This window comes from Dicentrarchus labrax, unplaced genomic scaffold, assembly GCF_905237075.1.
Source record: "Dicentrarchus labrax unplaced genomic scaffold, dlabrax2021, whole genome shotgun sequence".
NCBI classification, from domain to species: Eukaryota; Metazoa; Chordata; class Actinopteri; family Moronidae; genus Dicentrarchus; species Dicentrarchus labrax.
Window position 1 is genome coordinate 2355587 of NW_026136716.1, and position 25292 is coordinate 2380878.

The 25292-nt window shown below is 35.3% G+C and overlaps 1 protein-coding gene and 3 long non-coding RNA genes across 10 annotated transcripts in view; 2 read left to right on the forward strand and 2 right to left on the reverse strand.

Moving 5' to 3' along the window:
* The first annotated feature begins 274 nt into the window (after positions 1 to 274).
* On the forward strand, positions 275 to 4938 carry LOC127378839 (uncharacterized). Its single transcript, XR_007888192.1, has 3 exons — positions 275 to 316; positions 1580 to 1728; positions 4871 to 4938. It is a non-coding gene; the product is annotated as an uncharacterized LOC127378839 (long non-coding RNA).
* Positions 4939 to 9236: 4298 nt separating this feature from the next.
* LOC127378838 (uncharacterized) lies at positions 9237 to 10734 on the forward strand. Of its 2 annotated transcripts, none has more exons than XR_007888190.1 (4): positions 9237 to 9380; positions 10234 to 10277; positions 10514 to 10628; positions 10713 to 10734. It is a non-coding gene; the product is annotated as an uncharacterized LOC127378838 (long non-coding RNA). The 2 variants fall into 2 exon arrangements; XR_007888191.1 differs by having other exon boundaries at positions 10582 to 10628; positions 10713 to 10726.
* Positions 10735 to 13549: 2815 nt separating this feature from the next.
* On the reverse strand, positions 13550 to 18460 carry LOC127378835 (uncharacterized). 5 transcript variants are annotated; one of them, XR_007888183.1, is made up of 6 exons: positions 18091 to 18460; positions 17671 to 17819; positions 15872 to 16903; positions 15511 to 15558; positions 14945 to 15060; positions 13550 to 13597 (listed from the first exon to the last, which is right to left on the reverse strand). It is a non-coding gene; the product is annotated as an uncharacterized LOC127378835 (long non-coding RNA). The 5 variants fall into 5 exon arrangements; XR_007888185.1 differs by lacking the exon at positions 17671 to 17819 and having other exon boundaries at positions 15872 to 16347; positions 16729 to 16903; positions 18091 to 18447; XR_007888186.1 differs by lacking the exon at positions 17671 to 17819 and having other exon boundaries at positions 15872 to 15972; positions 16297 to 16903; positions 18091 to 18447.
* A 1150-nt stretch (positions 18461 to 19610) lies between these two features.
* LOC127378595 (uncharacterized) overlaps positions 19611 to 25292 on the reverse strand; it is a 44637-nt gene continuing 38955 nt past the window's right edge. Inside the window, exons 14-22 of one of the 2 annotated variants that reach the window (XM_051427606.1) lie at positions 23595 to 24026; positions 23054 to 23317; positions 22697 to 22951; positions 22344 to 22592; positions 21928 to 22185; positions 21178 to 21483; positions 20811 to 21080; positions 20559 to 20642; positions 19611 to 20437 (exon numbers count right to left, since the gene is read on the reverse strand). In XM_051427606.1, the coding sequence (XP_051283566.1) occupies positions 20371 to 20437; positions 20559 to 20642; positions 20811 to 21080; positions 21178 to 21483; positions 21928 to 22185; positions 22344 to 22592; positions 22697 to 22951; positions 23054 to 23317; positions 23595 to 24026 (2185 nt within the window). In that variant the 3' untranslated portion in view covers positions 19611 to 20370. The remainder of the gene's footprint in view (positions 20438 to 20558; positions 20643 to 20810; positions 21081 to 21177; positions 21484 to 21927; positions 22186 to 22343; positions 22593 to 22696; positions 22952 to 23053; positions 23318 to 23594; positions 24027 to 25292) is intronic. The other variant, XM_051427605.1, reaches the window with a different exon arrangement.

The window sequence follows — 25292 nt, forward strand, 5'->3', positions numbered from 1 at the left end:
AGCACCTCGTCCCGACCGACTGTAAAGTGCTGCTTCAATAATCAATAATCAATAATAATATAATCAGTTTATTTATCAACAACAACAACGAGTTAATGATAAACAAGGATCAATAAAGTTCTAAAGTAAATAAAGAATAAAGTAAATAAAGACTGATCAGGTGACTCAATCAGGTTATTGACGAGGGTCAAAGAGCCAATCAGTGATGAGGACACACCGGAAGTGAGGTAGACGGAAACCGGACGTGATCGGCGAACTGACCGGATACAAGAATAAAGGTTTCATGAAGACAAGAAGAAGAAGTTCGAGTTATAAGGTCAGTCACACAAACAAACAAACAAACAAACAAACAAAAAACAAATAAACAAACAAACACAGGGTCGCTGCTAGCAAACAGCTACTGTTGTTGTTGTTGTTGTTGTTGTTGTCGTCACAATATCTGTTTTTATATAATATTTGTCCCCCAAAGACTTTATATTATTATTATTATTATTATTATTATTATTATTATTATTATTATTATTTATTGTTTATTTACAATCAGATAATAATAATATGAATCTTTCAGGTTTGTTCAGAATAAAAAAACTTTTTAGTTTTTATTTCCAAAAGGAAGAAAAATATAATTAAATATTAAAATATATATAAACAGTTTTTAAATAACCTAAAAATAAAAAAATAAAAAGAATTAAAAAATACTTTAATGTATGTTTTATAGCATTGTTCCTCCTCTACAATAATAATTATTAATAAGTATTAAAAGCTCTTTTTATTTGACACAATGTCACTAAAATTATTGCTGATAAATTAATTAATAAAGTAGTTAATAAAATAGTTAATAAAGTAATTAATAAAGTAGTTAATAAAATAGTTAATAAAGTAATTAATAAAGTAGTTAATAAAATAGTTAATAAAGTAATTAATAAAGTAGTTAATAAAATAGTTAATAAAGTAATTAATAAAGTAGTTAATAAAATAGTTAATAAAGTAATTAATAAAGTCACAAACAACAAAAGGACAAAGTGTATTTACACATGAGGAAGGTTTTACAGAATTAGTGTAAAATAAATAATCCTCTATAATATATATACTATATAAATACTAGTGGGTGTAAATATATATATATATAATCACATAAGAGTTTGCTAATGTTAGTTATTGATCAAGTTTCCGATGTACAAACGTTACATTACATTGTAAAAGGTATTTCAATAGGACACATTTATTATTTTAACCCCCCAACATTAAACTACATTAAACAATTTAAAGACATTAAAACTGTTTTAAAATTCTTTGGACACATTAATATTTAATTTTATGACTCTATTATTTTTTTAAGTATAAAAATAATCTATATCTGAATTTCATCCTACAGCCTTTGTGTTGTAAATTACAATAAAAGAACCTTGAATACACATTAAACGAGGGGCTCTTATTGTGAAATATGTGTGTTGGACTGATATTAGACTAATCTCTAGATGAACACATTGATTGAAGCAGCTCAGCCTCCAAACACAATTATAACCTGTAAGGTTTTATTGTCCTGTTGTCAGTCTGTTTGTGTTTTATGCTCCAATAGCGCCATCGTGTGGATGTCGGTGGCTCCTGCGACCGCTGAGAGTTCCTCTTCGGTCGGTTGTATTTCTACAATCTTTAACAGACAGAAACCCGCTGAGGGATCAGAAACTCTCTGCGACCTGTGAGGATGCAGTGAACTCTGGTACACAGGTTAGAGTCCGGAGGAACAACAGAACAGGGATTTTAAAAGAAAGGAGGAAGAGATTGAGAGGAGGACAAATATATAGAGGAGGAAGTTTATCCAACACAGACAAAAACATAAACCTCCTGTTTAATATTCTCCTTATTTCTTATAATGCTGATCATATTTAAAAACATTAATGATTAATATTCACTGTATTATTATTATTATTATTATTATTATTATTATCATTATTATTATTATTATTATCATTATTATTATTATTATTATTATTATTATTATTATTATCATTATTATTATTATCCTCATCATCATCATTATTATTATTATTATCATTATTATTATTATTATCATTATTATTATCATCATTAATTATTATTATTATTATTATTATTATTATTATTATTATTGTTATTATTATTATTATTATTATTATTATTATCATTATTACTATTATTATTATTATTATTATCATTATTATCCTCATCATCATCATTATTATTATTATTATTATCATTATTATTATCATCATTAATTATTATTATTATTTATTATTATTATTATTATTATTATTATTACCATTATTATTATAATCACTTATTATTATTATTTTATTATTATTATTATTATTATTATTATTATTATTATTATTATTATTATTATTATTATTATCAGCTTTATATAAATAAAATCAGATATAATATATTTCTGTCTGTCTTTATGCTGGTGGAGTTGTTTGCTGCCCTCCAGTGGTCGCAGTGAGGAACTACACCGAGTTGATACTCAAGTTAGACACAATAACATAACGATACCACTTCCGGTCAGTGCTTTCAAAATAAACCCATGACCCAACTGAAACGGTCAGTAACTGAAGAATGACAAACTGTCAGTCTTAAACTTCATCATATCACATTTTAAACCTTTAAGCTCAACAACTGGACATTAAAACCAACGTTCACAGCAGTAAAGCAGTCTGTCCCACACACGTATCTGTCTGTGAGTCTCAACCAGATACAGAGAGTCCAAATCAAACCAGTTAGACTTTATCAGCAGCGGTTCCTGATCACAACTGATCAATTATTACACTGTTATCGATTAATATAACGACAGTTTTTAATGCCACTTTTATATATGAACCTTACTGAGTAATGTCTAATATGTCACTAATGTAATATCTTAATAAAACGTAGATAAATTGGTCCGTTTTTCTAAAGAAACTGGTACATTTATCTCTTGCTGCAGCTAAAGTTACATCTGAAGTGTAATTTAAATTATTAATGGTTTACTACAACAGATTGTTAATTTCTGATTGTGTTTGGTAGATTTATTTTGAAAGCCTTAACCGGAAGTTGTAGCATTGTAGTCATGTTATAATGTCTAACTTAACTTAATCACCGGGGTGTAGTTCCTCATTACGGCCACTGGAGGGCAGCAAATACTCTTCTTCTACAAGGAATCATTAACAGTCCACCAGCATAAAGAATACAGCAACAATCTCCACAAAGCTTTATTTAAAATGACTTTATTAATTCATGTTTTACTAATACTAATGCTACATATGTCACTTGGAATAATTACACTAATATTGTTCACTTAAATATAAATAATTGACTAATAGACGGCTTCTTCCCTCAGGATGAGATTGTTAAATTATTCCTCAACAATTTATCATACAAATTCATATTTATTTTTTAAGTAGCATAAAGTGACCTATATCTATATCTATATAAGTATAAATAAAATAACGTTGAATCTTTGTAATAAAGCAGATTTATTGTAGTGTTGTAGTTCCTCATTATGACCACTGGAGGGCAGCAAACACACGTTAATCTAAATACACTCGTGTCAGCGGTCAGCTGCAGCAGTGTAAAGACACACACAACCACATACACACGTTTCCGGTAAAACCTTTCAAAGTAAAACAACTGAGACCGACAGCGGTTTATTTGAATGCATTAAACGAGGGGCTCTTATTGTGAAATATGTCCGTTACCTTTGCTAGTTACGGACTGATATTAGACTAATCGATCGGTTGAAGAGGAACTCGATGTATAAAAGTTGATAGATGAAATAATAACTGTATATAAACGAATATTATTTTACAACAAGAAAGAGAAACATAGCTTCTACAGGTTGTTTAACCCAATAACTTTATTTGACCTCATTATACACATTTTTGTTGGAATCAATCAATCATCAATTCTTATCAATAACAACACAAAGACCCAAGAAAAACTAGATAAGCAATATAAATAAAGACGTCCCATACATACGTAAAAACGCTCTGATATTACTCAACACAGTTTTTATTTTATTTTATCCACATCAGCGTAATACAGTGTCAGCTGAAGAAGTGTAAATGAGGTTATTCTAACAAAGGAAGTGGTGTCTCTCTTAACAGCAGCTGTTCCTGTTCAACTATGATATATAAATATAAACAAACAAAGAAATGTCAACAATAATTCTCTATGTCATGAAGACCAGGGTGTCTGCTGGGTTTTAACAACAATACAATCAGAATTTTAGGCCTTAAAATGTCTTAAGTGTGATTGGATGATGAAGTCAATGATATTTGTACAAAGTTGAAGTTTCAGTCTCACTTTTAGATGTTTTTGGTGGAAAATGTGTATTGATGATGCTGTAACAATGTCACAATGAACCAATACATATCCATAGTACTTTATTGGCAGTGTGGACATGAAATAGGTTTTGAATTGCAAACATAATGATCTTAAAACCTGCAGAAACACTGATAGTGACTGAAGTTGCAGCTGTAAATCCACTAACATCAGGTACATTTTAATGGTGTTATTCTGGCTGTAAAACAACTTTTCCTTTTTGATTTTTAAAGACAGACATCATTTTTCTGAATCCTTTAAATTAATTTATTGCGGTAGCTGTAGATTCTGTAAATTAGTGCTGCACAGTTCTTTAAATATATGTAGAAATCACAGTAGTTCTGCAGAGATGTCCCGAGCTACAAAGCTCGTTCTTACAGACCATGTAACCATTCCCACTAACTGAACACCAACAGATTTTACAATTGCAATAAGATTAAATACACAATCAGATGTTTCAGCCACATCATGCAGCTCTAGAATGAATGCAACTCAAAGTAGTGATGATTTATTGTGTGTTTGATGGTTGCAGGAGGACTGCTGCTGAGGCTCTGTGGGAACTATGGCAGAGTCTTTCCAGTCTTACTGTTGACTATAAATGTAACTGAATCCTATAAATGTTTATTATTGTTGTATGATTTTTACTTTCTCATGTTAAGACTTTAATTTGTCTCACACTCGTAGATCTGCAGCGTCAGTGGAGGACATCATCTCCTCTGGTAGGATATTTTTCTATTTGGCAGAAAACATTTGCACAGAAGTAAAGTTTATACTTTATCTGGACTGAGACATCTTTGGAAATGTATTTTGTTTGTTGTTGGGTCAGTGGTTCAGTGTTTGCAGGAGTTTAAGTCCTGATTGCAGTAGAGATATTTTCAGTAGCAGAACTGTTACCTTCTTTATGGAAGTAGTGAACACAAAGCTAAATGTGAAATGTTTCAGAGAATTTGAACTGAAGCTGAACGCTCTGTGAGCTCAAACTGTTTCAGGATGTTAGTAAGCTGTCAGAGAGGCTCTGTGGTCCAGTGGTGTTGTCAGCTGTCTGTGAACGTGCAGTCGCTGGTTTGATCCTCCCTTGTGTTTTTCATTTAAAGACAGACGTCCTCAGCAGTGGACTGAAAGTCCGTCAGAGCAGCTGCACAATATTTTAATAATCCTACTTATTCATTACTGCTAATCCTTCTGACTGATTGGCTGCTGATACATGATCAATTATTCTAATATTTAACTCTGGTACATCGTCAGTTATGTGATGTTGTTATTAAGTTCAGTGACTTTGTGTCACTAGTGTTCACTGTGTGTGTTTAATGGTTGTGGAGCGTCTCACAGGAGTCAGGAACGATCAGATCAGAATCCGACACGGACTCGAACTCACAGATCCAGGTTCAGGTTGCAGACCTGTCAGTGTCTTATCTCACTGAGCTATTTATTGGGACAATAGAGTTTAACCTGTTGTTGCTTTTTCTTCAAACACAGAAAAGTGTCATCAGAAGACATTTTGGATTTGATCCCCCTCCCCTTGGATCATCAGGTAACATCACCTTATCTCACTGAGCTACACCTGAGGAATACAGGTCACTGCTTCATTGTTGTATTTATTGTTCATGTTGCTGAAGGGAAACCTGAAAGTTTGAAGATTCAAACCTTCCACCTCAAGAATCAACATCAGCAGATTATCTCACTGAACTATTTCTACTACTACTGTCTCTTTTTTTTAAAGCACTAACAGCTGTGACGTCCATAAATGTTACACCTGAGACACAAAGAGCTCCATTAGAGCTCATATAACCCCCAGGTTGTAGCAGGAATAGCTCAGCAAGATAAGCAGCTGGTGGTGTTGATACCTGAGGTTGAGGGTTCAAATCCAAGCTCCTGTGTGTGAGACTTTTAAAGGTTTGTCCTCAGTAATGTGAACAATAAATACAACTACGAAGCAGCAAACCAGCAGCCTGAGGTGTAGCTCAGTGAGATAAGGTGCTGCTAAAGGATGATCCAACGTTACATTTTGTGTGTTCTCTCCTCAAAGAGGTCAAGAAAAGTAACAACTAACGTGGACTCTACTGTGTGTCAGTGGTACACTGTGTGTGTCAGTGGTACACTGTGTCTCAGTGAATAAGCAGATGATTGGATGTGGGTTGGAGCCTCACTCAACTGTGAATTATGAAGTCCAATGTTCAAAGAAACAAGTGAAAAGCTGTTAGAAATATAGATAAAGTGTCTCAGATCAAACAGTGCTGAGGGTTAGAAGAGTGGTCAGGAGACCAGAGGTTGTGTGTTCGATTCTCTTATGAGGCTCAGTGTGTTTTGTGCTCCAGCGGCCAAAGTAAAAAGATAAAAGCGCCCGGAGAAGATGTTCTAGTGTGAAGGGAGCATGGTGGCGCAGTGTGCGTGGGAGCGGCCAGAATGCAGAAGTGTCTGGTTCGAGGCTCGCTCGGTGCCTGGTTCCTGGAGCCTCACCCCGCTGCAGAGGGAGAGGAGGGGGCCGTGTCCCCTCCTGGGTTTCCGGAGAGATAAAAGCAGGCGGTTATGGATTTTAAAATCATTTTATTGAATATTAACATGTATAACACTGGCAACACCATGATAACAACCCTCTCCCCCCCCTCTTTGTGGAAAACGTCCACTGGTCCCAACTTCATCAGCCGCTCCCTGAAAGAAAGAAAGAAAGAAAGAAAGAAAGAAAGAGAGAGAGAGAGAGATAGTTAGTTAGTACAGGTACCAAGATACCATCCAGTACACAAGACTACTGTATTATATTATATTTAATAACATTTAATTAAATTAAATTAAATTAAACACTACTATATTAATTACATTAAATTAGACGATTATATTATATTATATTATATAATATTAAATTATATATTATATTTTATTAAATTACATTACATTACATTAGACACTACTATATAATATTAAATTAAATTAAATTAAATTAGACACTATTATATTAAATTAAATTAAATTACACACTATTATATTAAATTAAACACTACTATTTTATATTATGTTATATCATATTAAATTAAATTAGACACTGTTACATTAAATTAGACACTATTATATTATATTATATTAAATTAAATTAAATTAAATTAGACACTATTATATTATATTAAATTAAACACTACTATTTTATATTATATTATGTTTTATCATATTAAATTAAACACTATTATATGATATTAAATTAAATTAAATTAAACACTATTATATTATATTATATTAAATTAGACACTATTATATTATATTAAATTAAATTAGACACTATTATATTATATTAAATTAAACACTACTATTTTATATTATATTATATTATATCATATTAAATTAAATTAGACACTATTATATTATATTAAATTAAACACTACTATTTTATATTATATTATATTATTTAAAATTAAAATAAAAAAAACATTTTTTTATTTTATTAACTTAAATTAAATTAAAAAAAACCCTATTTTATTTTATTAAAATTAAATTAAATTAGACACTATTATATTATATTAACTTAAATTATATTAAATTAGACACTACTATATTATATTAAATTAAATTAAATTAGACACTATTATATTATATTAAATTAAACACTACTATTTTATATTATATTATGTTATATTATATTATATTAAATTAAATTAGACACTATTATATTTTATTAAATTAAATTAAATTAAATTAGACACTATCAAATTAAATTAAATTAGACACTATTATATTAAATTAAATTAAATCAAGATACATACCACAGTGTGTGTGAGAGTCCGGGGCTCTGGATGGGAGCGATGGGATTTGGGTTACAGGAGCCTGAAGGTCCAGATAATTTCTGTGAAAACAACCAAATGAAAGAGTTATTTTTAAAGTTTAGATGAATATGTATTATATAAGAGTTAAAACAATCCAATATGTGTAATTTACATACAGTCAATAGATCCACAACAGTTAGTGTTTAATCCGTTAGTGATGTGAGACAATGACAGGAATGTGAATAATAAGATAAACTCTGGAAAGTGAACTTACTTGAAGACTCTTGTGTGTTTCCTGCAGACCGTGTCAACAGCAGTCCTCCTGTAACTCTGGACATCAGCCTTCAACCTGGAAGAAATTAACATTTTAAAAGATTGTCAGACAATTGTCAAACCAGAGAAAGATCAACTTTTAGATGTAGGGTGAATCTTTAAAATATCCTACCAGAGGAGATGATGTCCTCCACTGACGCTGCAGATCTACGAGTGTGAGACAAATTAAAGTCTTAACAACACAGCTGACAGAGAAAGTAAAAATCATACAACAATAATAAACATTTATAGGATTGAGTTACATTTCTAATCAACCTGAAGACTCTTCCATAGTTCCCACAGAGCCTCAGCAGCAGTCCTCCTGCAACCATCAAACACACAATAAAGTCTAATTATTGACAGAGCAACAAACAAACCATCAATATATCCAAAGATCCAGAAACAGACACAATGTTAGTCTTTGTTGTTCGAGAGGCTGTTCGCTTGTCGCTTTCACTGAACGCTCATCAACAGGTGGCGTTGATTTCCTCTGACAATAACAGCAAGAAAACAACAACAACAACAACAACTACTCACAATAAGCTCTCATTTTTACCTTAATGTAACTCGAGTGAATCTAAACGATTGTTTGTTTGTTTATAGTCACCAACTGTGAAGACGTTAGCGACCCTGTTTGTTTGTTTGTGTTTGTTTGTGTTTGTTTGTGTGGCCGTTCAGCCTCTGACTGACCTTCTAACTCACAACAAACTCCAGTTCTTCGTCTTATGTCCTCTTTTCTTCTTCCTCTCGTCCTCCAAACGTCTCCATGAAGCAGATATTCCCAGTATTCCCTCTCTAGTCCACAATGACTCTCCACCAGGGAACAGACTCTCCACCGGGCTGCTCAGGCGAACTGACGCCATGACGGAAAGTTCGCGGTCGCTCCGGATACTTGAACCTGTTTCATGAAGACGTTTGGAGGACGAGAGGAAGAAGGAGAGACAATAAAAGAAGGAACTGGAGTTTCCTGTGAGTTATAAGGTCAGTCAGAGGCGGAACAGCCCCACAAACAAACAAACAAACACAAACAAACAAACACAGGGTCGCCGCGTCTGTAGTTAACGACGTCAGCTAGCGAACACATATGCTAACAGTTGTTGACTATAAACAAACAAACAAACATCGGTCAAACTCCTGAGAATGAACATTACCTTTTAAACAGTCGTTGTTGTTGTTGTTTTCTTGCTGTTATTGTCAGAGGAAATCAACGCCACCTGTTGATAAGCGTTCAGTGAAAGCGACAAGCGAACAGCCTCTCGAACAACAAAGACTAACATTGTGATAATGAAGCTGCTGGTAGTTCAATGGCTGCTGTTTGTTTGTTTGTTTGTTGTTTCCTCGCTGTGTGAGAATATCAGAGATCGATTAAGGTCATTATCCACTGTCATTGTCTCACTAACTGATCAAACAGTGTAACGTTGCTCTTGTGGAGCAGTACCGGCAGTAACACTGAAACCGAGCCAGCTGTGTGTGATTGACCTATATTGGATCCAATACGATCTGCTACCACTAGAGGGTCTGATTATTATTGATTATTGTTATTCCAATAATTGTACAGATTCTAGACACCAACAGCTTTTCCTTCTTTGATTTGTAAAAACTGTATTAGGAATAAAATGTCACTATTTCTGTTTATGTTCTATTTCCCAAGGGAAGAAAACATGTAAAGATATTAAAATATACATGAATGTGAAAATAATTCAAAATGAAATGAAATGAAAGATAATCAAATAAAAATTGGGATGCAAAAATTATGATTCCCACTAACTGTTCCTATTGTAATTGTAAAATCTGTTATAGCCATAAAACGATATTGTGTGTTTGATGGTTGCAGGAGGAGCTGCTGAGGCTCTGTGGGAACTATAGAGGAGTCTTCAGGTTTGCTCCACTTTCTTGTTTATGTTGATTATAAATGTAACTGAATCCTATAAATGTTTGCTGCAGAATTTGTATTTTCACTGTCAGTAATCAACACAAAGCACCACTGACTGTGTGTCAGTCTTTAGGTTGTGGGTTTAATCCTCAGGTGATGCTGTTCAAGCTTTAAGGTTTTAATGCTGGATTGTGACAAAGAAGAAACAAAACTTAATTCATTTGAATTGTCTGACAATCAGTTGAAAGGGCCTGCAGGAAACACAGAAGAGTCTTCAGGTAACTCCACTAACCATACCGTCGTCCACAGGGACTTTGGCTCAAGAGTGTTTGTGAACTACAGAAGAACTACATACAGTAAGTCCACAGTATATTTAGTTTCCATATCATTACTAGTAACCATTCATGAGTGAGACATTTAAGTCTTTATTTTTCTTTCAGAGATCCAAAATGCCAAAAAAAAAAGAATAAATAAAATAATTAAATAAATAACTGACTCCACTTGCTTTCTTGTCAAGAGTTATGAGTTATACGTGAACGTTTATCAATAATCAACAATAAGTTATTGAACTTATTTGATATTAACTTAATGTTAATTACATACAACATGTTCTACACAAACGTCTGTTCCTGAAATTTGTTTTACAAAAAAAGTAATAAAAACATGTGTTTCAGCTACTTAAATATATATATATATATATATATATATATATATATATATATATATATATATTTATAGGAATAAAAAACCCTGGAATAACAGGTTGAAAAACTTATTAGAAGTGTTAATATATCCAAAATAAATAATACTGGAGGGCACTCACTAAATAAGTAAGGTAATAACTTTAAATTAAATGAATAAGAATTTATTAATGTTGTTGTCCTACAGTACATACACAGTCTTACTGTTGATGTAAATATCAGTACAACGATATCTGGTTTTAGTATTAGTAAAATAAAAGCCTTCATTAACAGAAGCCCAAATATGTAAAGTGAACGAATGAATAGGAGTCGACCATTGTGGACATCAGATCAACGCGTTAAAAAAAAGTTTATTTTCCCAAACAATGTTCCCAATGTCATCAAAAGTGTTTAACTTTAGGAGTTAGCAGGAGGACATACATTCATCTTGTTCATGTCAAACAAGGATAAATAAAGTTCTCAGTTAAAGCATTAGCTTAAAGTTTATTAATAAGATTAAATTAGAATAAAATAAAAATTAGTACCAGAAGAGAGAGCACACTTTAAATAAGGACTGATCAGTCAGACTCAATGGGGATGTTAGATGGTTAGATGAATAATAAATATTTATGAGAATAAGAGAATTATCCAGAATCTCAACTCACTATCTAATGTCTGTACAGTTTGACTATAAACAAAGTGGAGTGTGTATTTTGTCTAAAATCCAAATCCATAATTCTCTGTTCTCTCCTGAGGTTGCTTTGAATGTGTGCACCAAGGATTAAATGAACACAACTCCAAGTTCTGATGATTTATTGTGTTTGAGGGTTGAAGGAGGACGCGGTCCGACACCTGGGGAAGTTACTCTGAAAGAAAACAAACAGATTATTCTTTTAGAAATAAAGTTCTCTGTTAAAGCATTAGTTCAAAGTGTTGCATGCTGGGAGTCAAAGAAAACAGATGTTGACTCTGAAAGAAGACAAACAATAACAAAAGAATTGGTTAATCTTAAGGATAAATAAAGTTTTCAGTGGAACTAAAATGGACACAGAAACAATGCATAAGATCAACTCCTCTTACCAGAACTGCAGGTGAACGAGTGAACGAAAGAGAGCGGCCTTTAAATAAGGAGTGATCAGGTGGACTCAATCAGGTTAATGAGGAGTGACAAACAGCCAACTGACTGAAAACAAGATGAAAGTTATTGTCAGAGGAATCATCTTAATATAGTAGCAATGTACGATGTCTCTTCGGTCTTAGGAAGGGGACACGCCCCCCCCAATGGTTTTACAATTACTCAGAAACTGTCAATAGAGGACAAACTGGATTAGATCCCTCCACCTTCAAAGGATCAGATAGCAGAACCTTATCTCACTGAGCTACACCTGAGGGTTGGAAGTTGTTGGTTTATTGTTGTATTTATTGTTCATGTTGCTGAAGAGAAAACTGAAAGAGGTGTGCTTGGATTTGAACCTTCCACCTCAGAGATCATCATCAGCTGCTTATCTCACTGAGCTATCTCTGCAGAGAGGTATATTTTCCAAAGTACCAATAAATGTGCAGGGAAGCAGGACTGTTGTACCTGGGACACAAGGAGCTCTGTTGTAGCTCATATAACCCTCCAGGTTGTAGATCTGACTTCTATCCAGTTTAAAAGATAAATAAAATGCAGTAAAAGTAAAAGAAAGACAAAAAAACCAAAAGCCATCAGGAGGAATAGCTCAGGAAGATAAGTAACTGATGAGGTTGAGACCAGAGGTGGAAGGTTCAAATCCAGCTTATGCATCCTGAGACTTTTAAAGGTTTCTCCTCATTAATGTGAACAATAAATACAACTACCAAGCAGCAACTTCCACTCCTCAGGTGTAGCTCAGTGAGATAAGGTGCTGAGCTCTTAGGCTGTAGGATGGAGGGATTGAACCCAGGTTGTCCTCTAATGACAGTTTTCTGTGTTTTCTCCTCAAAGATGTAAAGAAAAGCAACAACTAACGTGGACTCTACCGTCCTCATGTGTAGCTCAGTGAATAAACAAATGATTGTCTGAACACAAGATTTGAGGATGTGGGTTGGAGCCTCGCTCAACTGTGAATTATGAAGTCCAATGTTCAAAGAAACAAGTGAAAAGCTGTTAGAAATATAGATAAAGTGTTTCAGATCAAACAGTGCTGAGGGTTAGAAGAGTGGTCAGGAGACCAGAGGTTGTGTGTTCGATTCTCTTATGAGGCTCAGTGTGTTTTGTGCTCCAGCGGCCAAAGTAAAAGATAAAAGCGCCCGGAGAAGATGTTCTAGTGTGAAGGGAGCATGGTGGCGCAGTGTGCGTGGGAGCGGCCAGAATGCAGAAGTGTCTGGTTCGAGGCTCGCTCGGTGCCCGGTTCCTGGAGCCTCACCCCGCTGCAGAGGGAGAGGAGGGGGGCCGTGTCCCCTCCCGGGTTTCCAGAAAGGTAAAAGCAGGGGGTTATGGATTTTAAAATCATTTTATTCAACATTAACATGCATAACACTGGCAACAGGGCACCCCTCTCCCCCCCTGCCTCCAACCGGTTGGGGTTTTCCCACAAGGAAGTCTTCTTTGTGGAAAACCCCAACTGGTCCGCTGGTGGTCCGCTGGTGGTCCGCTGGTGGTCCAAACCGGCATCTGGCAGAACCTGAGAAAGAGAGAGAGAGAGAGAGAGAAAGAGAGAGAGAGAGAGAGAGAGAGAAAAAGAGAGAGAGAGAAAGAGAGAGAGAAAGAGAGAGAGAGAGAGAGAAGTTAGTACAGCTACCAAGATACCATCCAGCACAATTGTGTATGTATAAAAGATCACATGTTTATTATTTTTCTATATTTAAATGAATGTACAAATTCAATGTTAAGAACTTAAATCTAATATAAAAGTGTCCAGTTCAGTTGAAGTGTGTTTATTTTATTTATTAATTTATTGTTGATGAATGTTAACATAACTGCTAACTCTTTACACTACTATATTACATTACATTAGACACTACTATATTACATTAGACACTATTATATTACATTAGACATTACTATATTACATTAAACACTACTATATTACATTAGACACTACTATATTACATTAAACACTACTATATTACATTAAGACACTACTATATTATATTAAACACTACTATATTACATTACATTAGACACTACTATATTATATTAAACACTACTATATTATATTACATTAGACACTACTATATTATATTAAACACTACTATATTATATTACATTAGACACTACTATATTATATTAGACACTACTATATTATATTAAACACTACTATATTATATTAGACACTACTATATTATATTAAACACTACTATATTATATTAAACACTACTATATTACATTAAACACTACTATATTATATAAGACACTACTATATTATATTAGACACTACTATATTATATTACATTAGACACTACTATATTATATTAGACACTACTATATCATATTAGACACTACTATATTATATTAAACACTACTATATTACATTACACTACTATATTATATTAAACACTACTATATTACATTACACTACTATATTATATTAAACACTACTATATTACATTACATTAGACACTACTATATTATATCAGACACTACTATATTATATTAAACACTACTATATTATATTAATCACTACTATATTACATTACATTAGACACTACTATATTATATTAAACACTACTATATTATATTAAACACTACTATATTACATTAGACACTACTATATTACATTAAACACTACTATATTATATAAGACACTACTATATTATATTAAACACTACTATATTATATTAAACACTACTATATTATATTAAACACTACTATATTACATTAAACACTACTATATTATATTAGACACTACTATATTATATTAAACACTACTATATTATATTAGACACTACTATATTATATTAAACACTACTATATTATATTAGACACTACTATATTATACTACTATACTGAGGTAATGTAAGACACATACCACAGCATCACAGTGGAAGATGGTTACAGCAGTGTGTGTGTTTGAGGGTCCGGGGCTCTGGAGCGATGGGATTTGGGTTAGAGGAGTTTATTCTGGACCCACAATTTCCTTCATTTCTGTAAAAAACAACCAAATGACAGAGTTATTTTTAAAGTTTTGATGATTATTTAAGAGGAAACTTTGAAGAAACTAACTAAACTATATTCTCTGCTAAACAGTCTGGTTCTGCATGAGAAGAGTTAAAACAAGTAATTGCAGCTGGAGCTCCAAGAAACCAAAGCAGAGCACAATAAGAACAATTACTGATGTTTGATTTGGTTTTTGGTTGCATTTGACTGTTACTGCAGTTTCTATATTGTTGTTTCTCTCACATAGAGACTGAACTCTAACTGTTTGTTCCTGAAGGTGACATTGGGGTCTGCAATCTGTCTACAGTTCTTGGAATAATAGTCAACTGTATCGTTTGAACTGCCTCAAGAATAAAGACAACTATGTTCCCGTCAGATACAGTGGTGGAATATTTGAATATACTGTGTTCACCAACATAAACAAGACAGTGGACCAACCTGAAGACTCTTCTATAGTTCCCACAGAGCGTGTCAGCAGCAGTCCTCCTGCAACCATCAAACACACAATAAATCATCACTACTTTGAGTTGCATTAACTTCCAGTTGAACCATGGTGCACACACCCAAACCAACCTTGCTGTATGAAATAAAACAGTCATATGACCCACAATTATATAGGGAGGGAAAATGTGAGTGTGTCTTTAAAATAAGTCTTCCAGAAGAATCCATTAAAATGTGAACAATGTTTCTGGATAATAGCAACCATCTTCAGTAAAATACAGCTCACACAACAAGGTGTTCATACTTATGTACATTTGTTGAGGACATAAAATAAACAGTGAGACTGAGACATACTGACCATAAAGAGCAGAACTACAGGGACCACAGGTTTCAATGGATCAGTGCTGAACTCTGGTGGGTCCTCCTGATCCAGACTGGGGCTCCAGGAGGATCCTCTTCCTCCAACAGGACATCAGTGGAGGATAATGAAATACAGACACACGTTAGAAAATATATATACATTATTTTATATTATAGCTATTAAATGATTGATATGTCTGGGTAGTCGTCATTCAGGAATATGTTTACAGCTTTTCTGATTTAGTGTAAAGCATTTTTTTCATTCTGAACTAACCGGAGTAACTAAAGTAGGTGAAAGAGATGAATATTTAATTATATATTTATTTATATCCTTATTGATCTTCTGCTATGTTGCACCAAATGTAAAAATTCAATTACAATCTTCCAGCTGATATATTTTGAACATTTAGCAGACTTCCTCACCTTTCACAGAAATTCATGTCGAACATGTTGTATGTAATTGTTTATGTTTCTCTGTAAAAGATCAATGTAAGAATTAAAATCTAATAATATAATAGAGTTCAGTTCAATGAAGAGCGCCCTCCAGTGGTCAGAGTGAAGAACTGCAACACTTAACATGAATTCATATGAAAGCAGTTCATTATTTATTGTTGATTACTGATAAATGTTAACTCAGAACTCTTGACCAGAAAGTTCACTGAGGAACAGAGTGGAGTTATTTATTAATATTAATGTACATTCAATATTTTTTATTCATGAATTAAAGAGTTTTATACATGCAGGTGAATTACATTTTGGACCTCTTGTGTTATTTATGTGTTTACAGAATATACACTAGTAGTGATATGAAAGATAAACATACTGTGTTCACCAACAACTGGAAAGTGGACCAACCTGAAGACTCTTCCATAGTTCCAGCAGTCCTCCTGAAGTCAACAACGGCAGAGCGCCCTCCAGTGGCCGACACAGCAGCTGCAGTGTCCCTTCCACCAAACAGTCAACTCAGCCGGTGAATCCTTGTAGGCTCTGCAGCTACGAGTGCAGTCGTGCAGAGACTTCAGCCTTCAAACTGTAAGAAACGGACACATTATAAGATTGTCAGACGATTCAGCATCAGCTGAGGATCAAACCCACAACCTGAAGACTGACACACAGTCAGTGGTGTAGTGGCGCCTGAAGAAGTGGATACACTCTCTATTTAGGACCCAAATTATTAATTTGAACAATGGTGCAAACATTCAAACCAACCTTGTTGTATGAAATAAAAACTGGATATTTGCATTCATAAATTATCTTATTATTCATTTAATTTAAGTTTGAATTATCTAAAACATATGATCATTTTCTGATGAAATAATTTTCAACCACAGCAACAAATGTTTGAAGAGGGAAAAATGTTACTCTGTCTTTAAAACTCAAAGAAAAATCCATTAAAATGTGAATAATGTTACTGGATAATCAAACAACCATCTTCAGTAAGAACTCAGCTCCAACTTCAGTAACAGACAACAGAGAATCAATTTGACATTGATCGTCACCATTTAGTGTTTTTATGAAACACTAAATTACGTGTTTGGATTTGTGTTCCTGAAGGTGACATCGGGGTCTGCAATCTGTACAATTATTGGAATAATAGTCAGACTTTGTGATCAATTGTATCAAATAAAAACAGCTTTTAAAAACCAAAACCAAACAGATATTGTGACATTTGTTGTATCCTGTGAATCGTCTCAAGATTAAAGACAAACTCAACTTTCCAACTATGTTTCTGTCAGATACAGCGGTCGAATCAATCAATCAATCAATAATCAATAATAATCAGTCAGTAGAGCTTACTGCTTCAATGACAGCCACAAACAGCAGCTAATGAACTGCAGCAGCTTCATGATCACAATCTTCCGCCACTATGTTAGTCTTTGTTGTTCGAGAGGCTGTTCGCTTGTCGCTTTCACTGAACGCTCATCAACAGGTGGCGTTGATTTCCTCTGACAATAACAGCAAGAAAACAACAACAACAACAACTGTTTAAAACACCATGTTCATTCTCACAATAATGTCTGATTAATGTAAACTTAATGTAACTCGAGTTTGACCGATTGTTTGTTTATAATCACCAACTGTACAGACGTTAGCATAGCTGTTAGCTAGCTGGCGACAGACGCAGCGACGCTGTTTGTTTATTTGTTTGTTTTGTTTGTGTTTGTGTTTGTGTTTGTGTTTGTGTTTGTTTGTGTGGCCGTTCAGCCTCTGACTGACCTTATAACTCTCAATAAACTCCAGTTCTTTGTGTTATTTCCCTCCACTCTCCCTCCTTCTTCCTCTCGTCCTCCAAACGTCTTCATGACCGCGAACTTTCCACTCAGTCGGAAACGTCTTCAGCCGCCGCGCATGCGTCATCGCGTCAGTTCGCCGGTCGGAGCGAAGTCTCGCCTGAGCAGCCAGGAAGACTCTAACATGGTGGAGAGTCACTGCCACATTAGGGGGGATTTGGGAATACCAAAGTGGGCAAAGGGGAAACAACAAACATTTGTGGAATGATGTTTTATATTTCTGCTATATTTATATATTCTTTAAATGGTTTCTGTGTCCTGAAAATATGAACATTGATTGAGGGATGGGCTCAAACATTGAGTTCACTCTGGGATCAACTATTTATGGACAGTATTTTATATTTTCTATGACCCTCGTGCACTTTGAGTTCACAGATTTAGTTTTCCTTCGTCAGCATAAATAACTCTGGAACAAAAGCCTTGTATGAAGAAGGTAAAAGTTCTGTCACTGAAAACATTATAATCTGGAATTGAACCCGTACCTCCTAATGACTCAGACTAGTTAAACTGTGTCTCTCAAAGCTTTTCAATCAGCACGTTAAAGATCATGATGTTTGATCCCAGAACCTGCAGGTCTTCAGATGTGCACCTGCTCGAGCCACCAGTGCTTCCTGGACTCTCACATCATTTCAGTATTGATAGATTGGTTTTAAAAGCAAAGGCTAAATGAGGAATATTGAACGCTGGAGTTTACAGTCTGAAGTCAGCAGTGCAGCTGTTGATCTTCACCTTTCATACAGTTTAGTGAAGCTCAAAGCAAAAGTTCATATTATAATACAGAAAATACGAGAAGATAAATGAGTGAAAAATGGTAAATAATGTCGATAACTTTTTTTTTGCTGAGACACTTTGTTACTATTTCTCAGAGCTTTTAACTTTTTGTCTTTGAACATCCAACTTCAATATAATATATTAAACTCACAACTTCAAAATAAATTTGAAGGGAGCTGTTTCACCACTGGAGCCATTTCATCAGACACTTCAGCTTCTTCACTCAGAGCTTTTGTTCTTTTATTCGGACGTCAGCCTTCAAAATGTAAACGGTTCAGAATCAAACTCCGAACCTGAAGAGTTCAACAGTCCTTTAACAATGTGAGATATTGAGTTGGAGACTCCTCAGTTATGTTTCTTTCTTAGGCTTTTAATTCACAGAGTGGTCAAGATTGAAGTTGAACAAGTTGCTTTACCAGTTGAGCCCTTTAAACTGTGTTTCTTAGAGTTTTTCACTTTATTAAACTCTACTGACGCTCACTTGTTCTTCTTTGTGAAAACCTTGAATCCTGAGAGATGGTTTGGGTCAGAGACACTCAGAGACATTTAGAACTTATTTCTTAGAAGTTTTTGATTCTTTGATTTGAATGGTTTTAATGAATTTGTGAACAAAATGTTTGCGCATAGAAGAAATCTTTTACTTCAACTCATTAGAAATGAGAACAAAAACAAATGTTTATATTCTTGTTGAGTTTTATTGACTCACTCCAACTCATTCATTAAATAACTGTTTCCCAGAATAAAAGTTGATCATTTATAACATTTTTAAACAGAAATAATGTGGCTACAGGCATTTGTCTCTTTCAGATTCAGATTTTTTTTTCAGATAATTTATTATTATCTCAATGTATTGAACATGATTGTCACCTGAAAGCACCTTTATTGTACCGTTACTCTGAGATATTATTACAGTCGTTCTTCTCTGCATTGAAGTAAACATAATCCCAGATTACAGTAATCACAGAATGCACACAAAGGCCCTTTTCGTACCATATTACATTAAGGTATCAGTTTGATACTAGCGAAAATAAAAACCTACAACCCCAAGTTTTTACATTACAAATTACAGACATGGCAGATTCACACGGGATTCAGATCACAGACGACCTTCGTAATGATTACAAATGACATGAGCTCCCCTGATAATACGGCTAAAGACAGTTACACCAAAATACAAAGAGATAAATTAGGCCTACTCATGATTTTGCCTCAATAAGAAAATATAAATATATAAATAATAAAAAATAAAAACTACAGCATCTCAGTACTGATCTCCAGATAATTATCAGCAAACTTTATCATTATATTAAAAATAAAGAAGATGTAAAGTGGTCATCATCATCAGTATTGAGCACAAACACAGTATCAGTACTCGGACTACAGTAATATTTCATTGGACATTAAGGAGTGAGCACTATCCACACTGACGACTGGGTCACCATATTTCAAACTGCTGGTGTTTCTTAAACGGATTTCTGTCCACAATGTTGTTGCTGAAGAGTCTAGAAAAAGAGCAAACATCAGTCATTGAGCCACAATAATCTGTGTGACAGTATCCATTGAACTCATCTGAGATTGTGAATGATTCCTCTGTCAGCCTGCGAGTAATTAATGTCTGCTCACCGCACAGTGTCGATGGAGGGGTTGATGGAGACCAGTTGGAGTAACATGTGAGCTGCAGCATCAGTGATCTTATTGTGACTCAGACTGTAAACACAAAGAGAGGAAGAGACACAGAGGTACAATTATGTTATTGTGGGGAGTTCTCTGTCTACATAACTTCTGTTCTGAAGGTATTTACAGTGACAGCATGTTAATGCATCCACATAACTACATGGAAACTGAACACATGTATCCTGACAGTGTGACACTCACTCTAAGACTTGTACTTTGTGCAGATGTGTGATGAGTGTGAACAGCAGCTGGTCAGTGAGCTCACAGTGACTGAGGTCCAGATCAGTCAGCCCTTCAGAGAAGTCCAGCATCTGGGCCAAAGCTCCACAGGCCCTCTGATCCAGTGTGGTGTGACTGAGGTCCAGCTCTCCACCCAGGGCTCTACACAGGGACACTGCCCGTCTCACTGTGTCCCTCTCAGTGTTCATAGGAACCAGAGACAGCAGCTGGAGGAGGAGAGCTTTACTGGCTCTAAACAGGAGAATCAGAGCAAAGAGCAGACGGTTACGATGCATAAACATAAAAATGAACAAGCTTCTTCTTTCAGTCATTTTGTGGTGTTTCCCACCTGAGGCGGACTCTGTCGAGGACAGGAAACAGCAGGTCCAGTCTGCTGTCCTCCAGCTCACAGTCCTGCAGGTTGAGCTGTGTGTCCTTGCTGCTGCTGCGTCTCAGGATGGTGGAGACGGCCCTGCAGTCCTCAGCAGTCAGACTGAGAGTTTCACTCTGACTCTCCTCTGGCAGATCCACACAGGAGGAGCAGGACAGATCCAGCCTGTGCTGCACAGCCCTGAGCAGGCTGACTGCTGCCCCCTGCTGGGCATCAGAGGCAGCACAGCAGTGGATGAACCTCAGCAGCAGATTCCTGTCAACACTGGTAGGAAAACATAAATTAATTAAATGTAATATGAATACATATGTTCATAGGTCAGTTACTGAGGTAAAGATTCCAAACAAAATAATATTAATTTAAGAATTTAACAACTCAACAACTTTAATCTTATTGTTGTAGTTTTGTCCTTTTCTATCAGAAATAATAACATAGAGCTCATAATGTTAATAATTAAGATCTTTGAACATGGTGACATCACTCAAGCATTCTGATTGGTCAAGAAACACAAGCGTCAGACAATCAGACAGGTTAAACAAACTAATCTTAAAGAGACAATAAAGTCAAACAGTAAAATGAAAGTAATAAAAGTAATAAAAGTACATATATGTATTTTTAAAGGCGCTCCAGGGAGAGGTGCATTATATCCTGTGTGTTGGAGAGGACTGATACAGGTACAGCACTGAGGAACAAGCACTAATGTCTGACCTGAGTTGAGAAACTTTGTCCAGTGTAAACAGGATGGACTCTATTTGTCCTGTTGGTATGGAGGTAAACACGAGGTTCAGTTTAACTCTGTCACTGTGTTTGAGGGTGAAGAGCAGAGCAGCACAGTCCAGCGAGTCCATCTCTCTGCAGGTCAGGTTGATCACATGATCCAGTGACCTCAGTAAACTGGGTATAATGGGACTGGCACAAGCTTTATAGATCTCTCTGATGGCAGTCAACACAAACCTGGGACAGGGCCTGAAAGCATAAAGTGTATTCACCAGGACACTTAGAAAAAACAGGGGATTCAAAGAATGAACAAACTGCTGTCAAACATAAGCCACAACAATGAATGTGCAAATGATTAAATAGAATAAACTGGACGTCTGTATCTGGTAAAAGGTGAAAACAATCACCTTTGAAATACAATCCTGTCCAGAAAGGGAAGCAGACGTGTGACGTTCTCCTGTAAGAAGCGGTTCTTCCTCAGGTTCACAGTGATGATCTGATCTGAAGACTGCTGCAGCAGACAGTGAAGAAGCTCCCAGTTCAGACAGCAGGAGCTCAGGTCTCCACCAACCTTACTCAAGAACGACTGGGTCAAGTCCTTGTCCTGGATTTCATGGATCAGGGAGAGAAGCTGCAGGGAAATCTTCTCACTCAGTCTGCAGATAAAATGTGTGAATATATCTTAATAATAAATAAATGATGACTTCATTCAGTATTTTCATTCATTAGTTTGTGTTTGAGACTCAGGAAAGACTTTTACTTGATTGTTAGAGGACCATGGTGGAGCAGCAGTGGAATGAGACCCTGAGCAGGGACGTAGAACTCAGTCAGGTCTAACTGTCTGACGCTCCAGTATCTCAGCAGGGAGGCCAAACTACTGACAACCTTCAACAATACTCTTTCTGATGGTGGGACTGTCTGAGGGGTGAGAGAAAGCTCTTCAATAGCTAACAGACCTGCTGCTCGCCCTCTTCTTACCCACTGAAACAGTAGCAAGGCCATGTCACTGGAGAGGCTGAAAATCAAAGAGAAAGCAATAACAAATTAACTTCACCACTAACATTCAAACTGGACAACATGGTGTTATAAGAACAACAGTAATTATAGAAATGTGAACCTCAGACTGTGTAGTTGTGTTGTATGTCTGAAGAGGAGGGAGGCTCCTCTGACAGACATCTTTCTGGGTTTGAGGATGAGATCCACATCAGATCCACAGAGTCTGAGAACTCTGCCCACAGACCTGCAGGTTCCTGTGTGTAACTCTCCTGTTAACTGCAGGGTGAACCCCAGGAGCTGCAGCAGAGAGGACAACTGCTCCTCATCCTCTCTGGATCTTACAGAGATCAACGTACACACACTCTGGAAGAACTCTGGATCACAGCTAAAACACAATATGATGGATGATGAGTGAAAATACTGCATTACAAACCCTCTGATGTACAATGTCTTTAATCAAAGATTAGCTGAGAGAAAAAACCCGGATTAAGTGTTTAACTGTATCTCTGTTATTAGCTGTGATAATATCAAACTATATTAAAATACTGATGAATAATGAATCCACTGATAGACAGCAATCATCTCTTTCAACATTTTGTTCAATTTTAAAATATAGTCAAATAATGTTTTGACAAACTTCTTTTCAATATTATCAGACTTACCTGAGCTGTGAGATATAAGGCAGACACTGTAGGAAACTCCTCACTTCACTCTCTTCATGTGAGCAGTCTGTCAGCTTCACTTGTTTCTTCTCTGATTGGAGTTTCAGCACTTCCAGGAGGATGGAGGTCTTTCTCTTTGAGAGGTTTATGAACCAGACTGCAGGAGCTGACTGGAGAACTGACTGTAATGATGGAAGGACACTCAAGCCTGTTTTAGTCTCATAGTCCTTCAGGTGGGAGCAAAGATCCAGCAGGATATCACACTGATATTCCTCATCATCATCATCCTCTTCATTAAGAGGGAATGTTTTATATCTGCACACTGATGATAACAGCTCCAGTATCTTCTCTCCTGTCTGCTGTTCTCTCTCTGCTGCTGCACAGAACAGATTCCCAAAGAACTTGGCTTCATCTTCAAACGAGTAACAGACACTGTAACAAGAATTGAACATTTTGTTATGATATGATGTCAACAACAGAAAAAGAGCCATACATTACTGATATGGAGTTTATCTGATAAAAGCCTACAAATACCTGCTAATGATCATACAGTGAAATCTATCAACCTGCTCTACTTTTCCCCCTCATCTTTGACACACACACACACACACACACACACACACACACACACACACACACATGAAAGGGAGCCCCTAAAGGGACATGAGGAAAAAGAAAAAAAAAAAAAGAAACGATCTTGTGAGCACGACATACGGATCTCGTGAGCAAGAGAAACCTTATATTAAGCACAGGCAGTTGTGCTTCCTGTGTGTTATGCCTCTAGGCTCATTAACTGCGGTTAAACCTTTACTCCGATCTCCGTGGTCAAATCAGCCTCTCAATTAAGAGTGTTATATATATATAAATATATATTATATAAGTGTTATATTCTCAGCATTATGGTAATTGCGGAGAAACAGCGTATTCACTTCCGGTTTACAAAATAAAAGGTATTAAGAACAGTAACCTACATATAAAATAAAATGTTACATTAAAGTGTTTAATGCGACCATGATGAATAAAAAACATACTTAATATCAAGCATTTTCACTGCACCAATGTGGAGAAATTCAACAATAAAAGTCCATATTTGTTACATTCTCTGTCTGAGAGCTTGATTGACAGCTCTCAGTGAAGGAGAACCACCAGGTAGCAACTGCACATGAGCATGGTGCATCAACACATGGCTCATTTGAATATTTAAATTAGCCATGTGTTGATAGGTCACAACACGAAAATGTAACCAATGAAATTACTTATTTTGACACACATTTTTAGCCAATAAGTATTAAACTAACAAGGTAATGTGTCAAAAGGTGGGCCTTTTTTGTTATTTTCTGAAAAGGAGGACAAATGAGTGTCCGGCTTAAGGCTGCGCCTGCAGCTGGACAGGGCATTTAAAAGCCGCACTGTCCAGCCTAAAGCGGACGAATGGCCACCCTAGTAAAAGCTGACTTAACCGCAGTTAATGATCCTAGAGGCATCTCGTCTATCAAACAAATATAGACTTTTATTGTTGAATTTCTCCAAATTTGTGCAGTAAAAATGCTTGATATTAAGTATACTTGTAGTCTTATATGTGTAGAAGTCAAATATACCATTCATAGCCAGGAATTATTGAGCAATGTGTTTTTACAGTACCTCAAATATAATAAAAGATTCCACTTGGAGGTACAAATATGGAACTTTTGTTTTGGC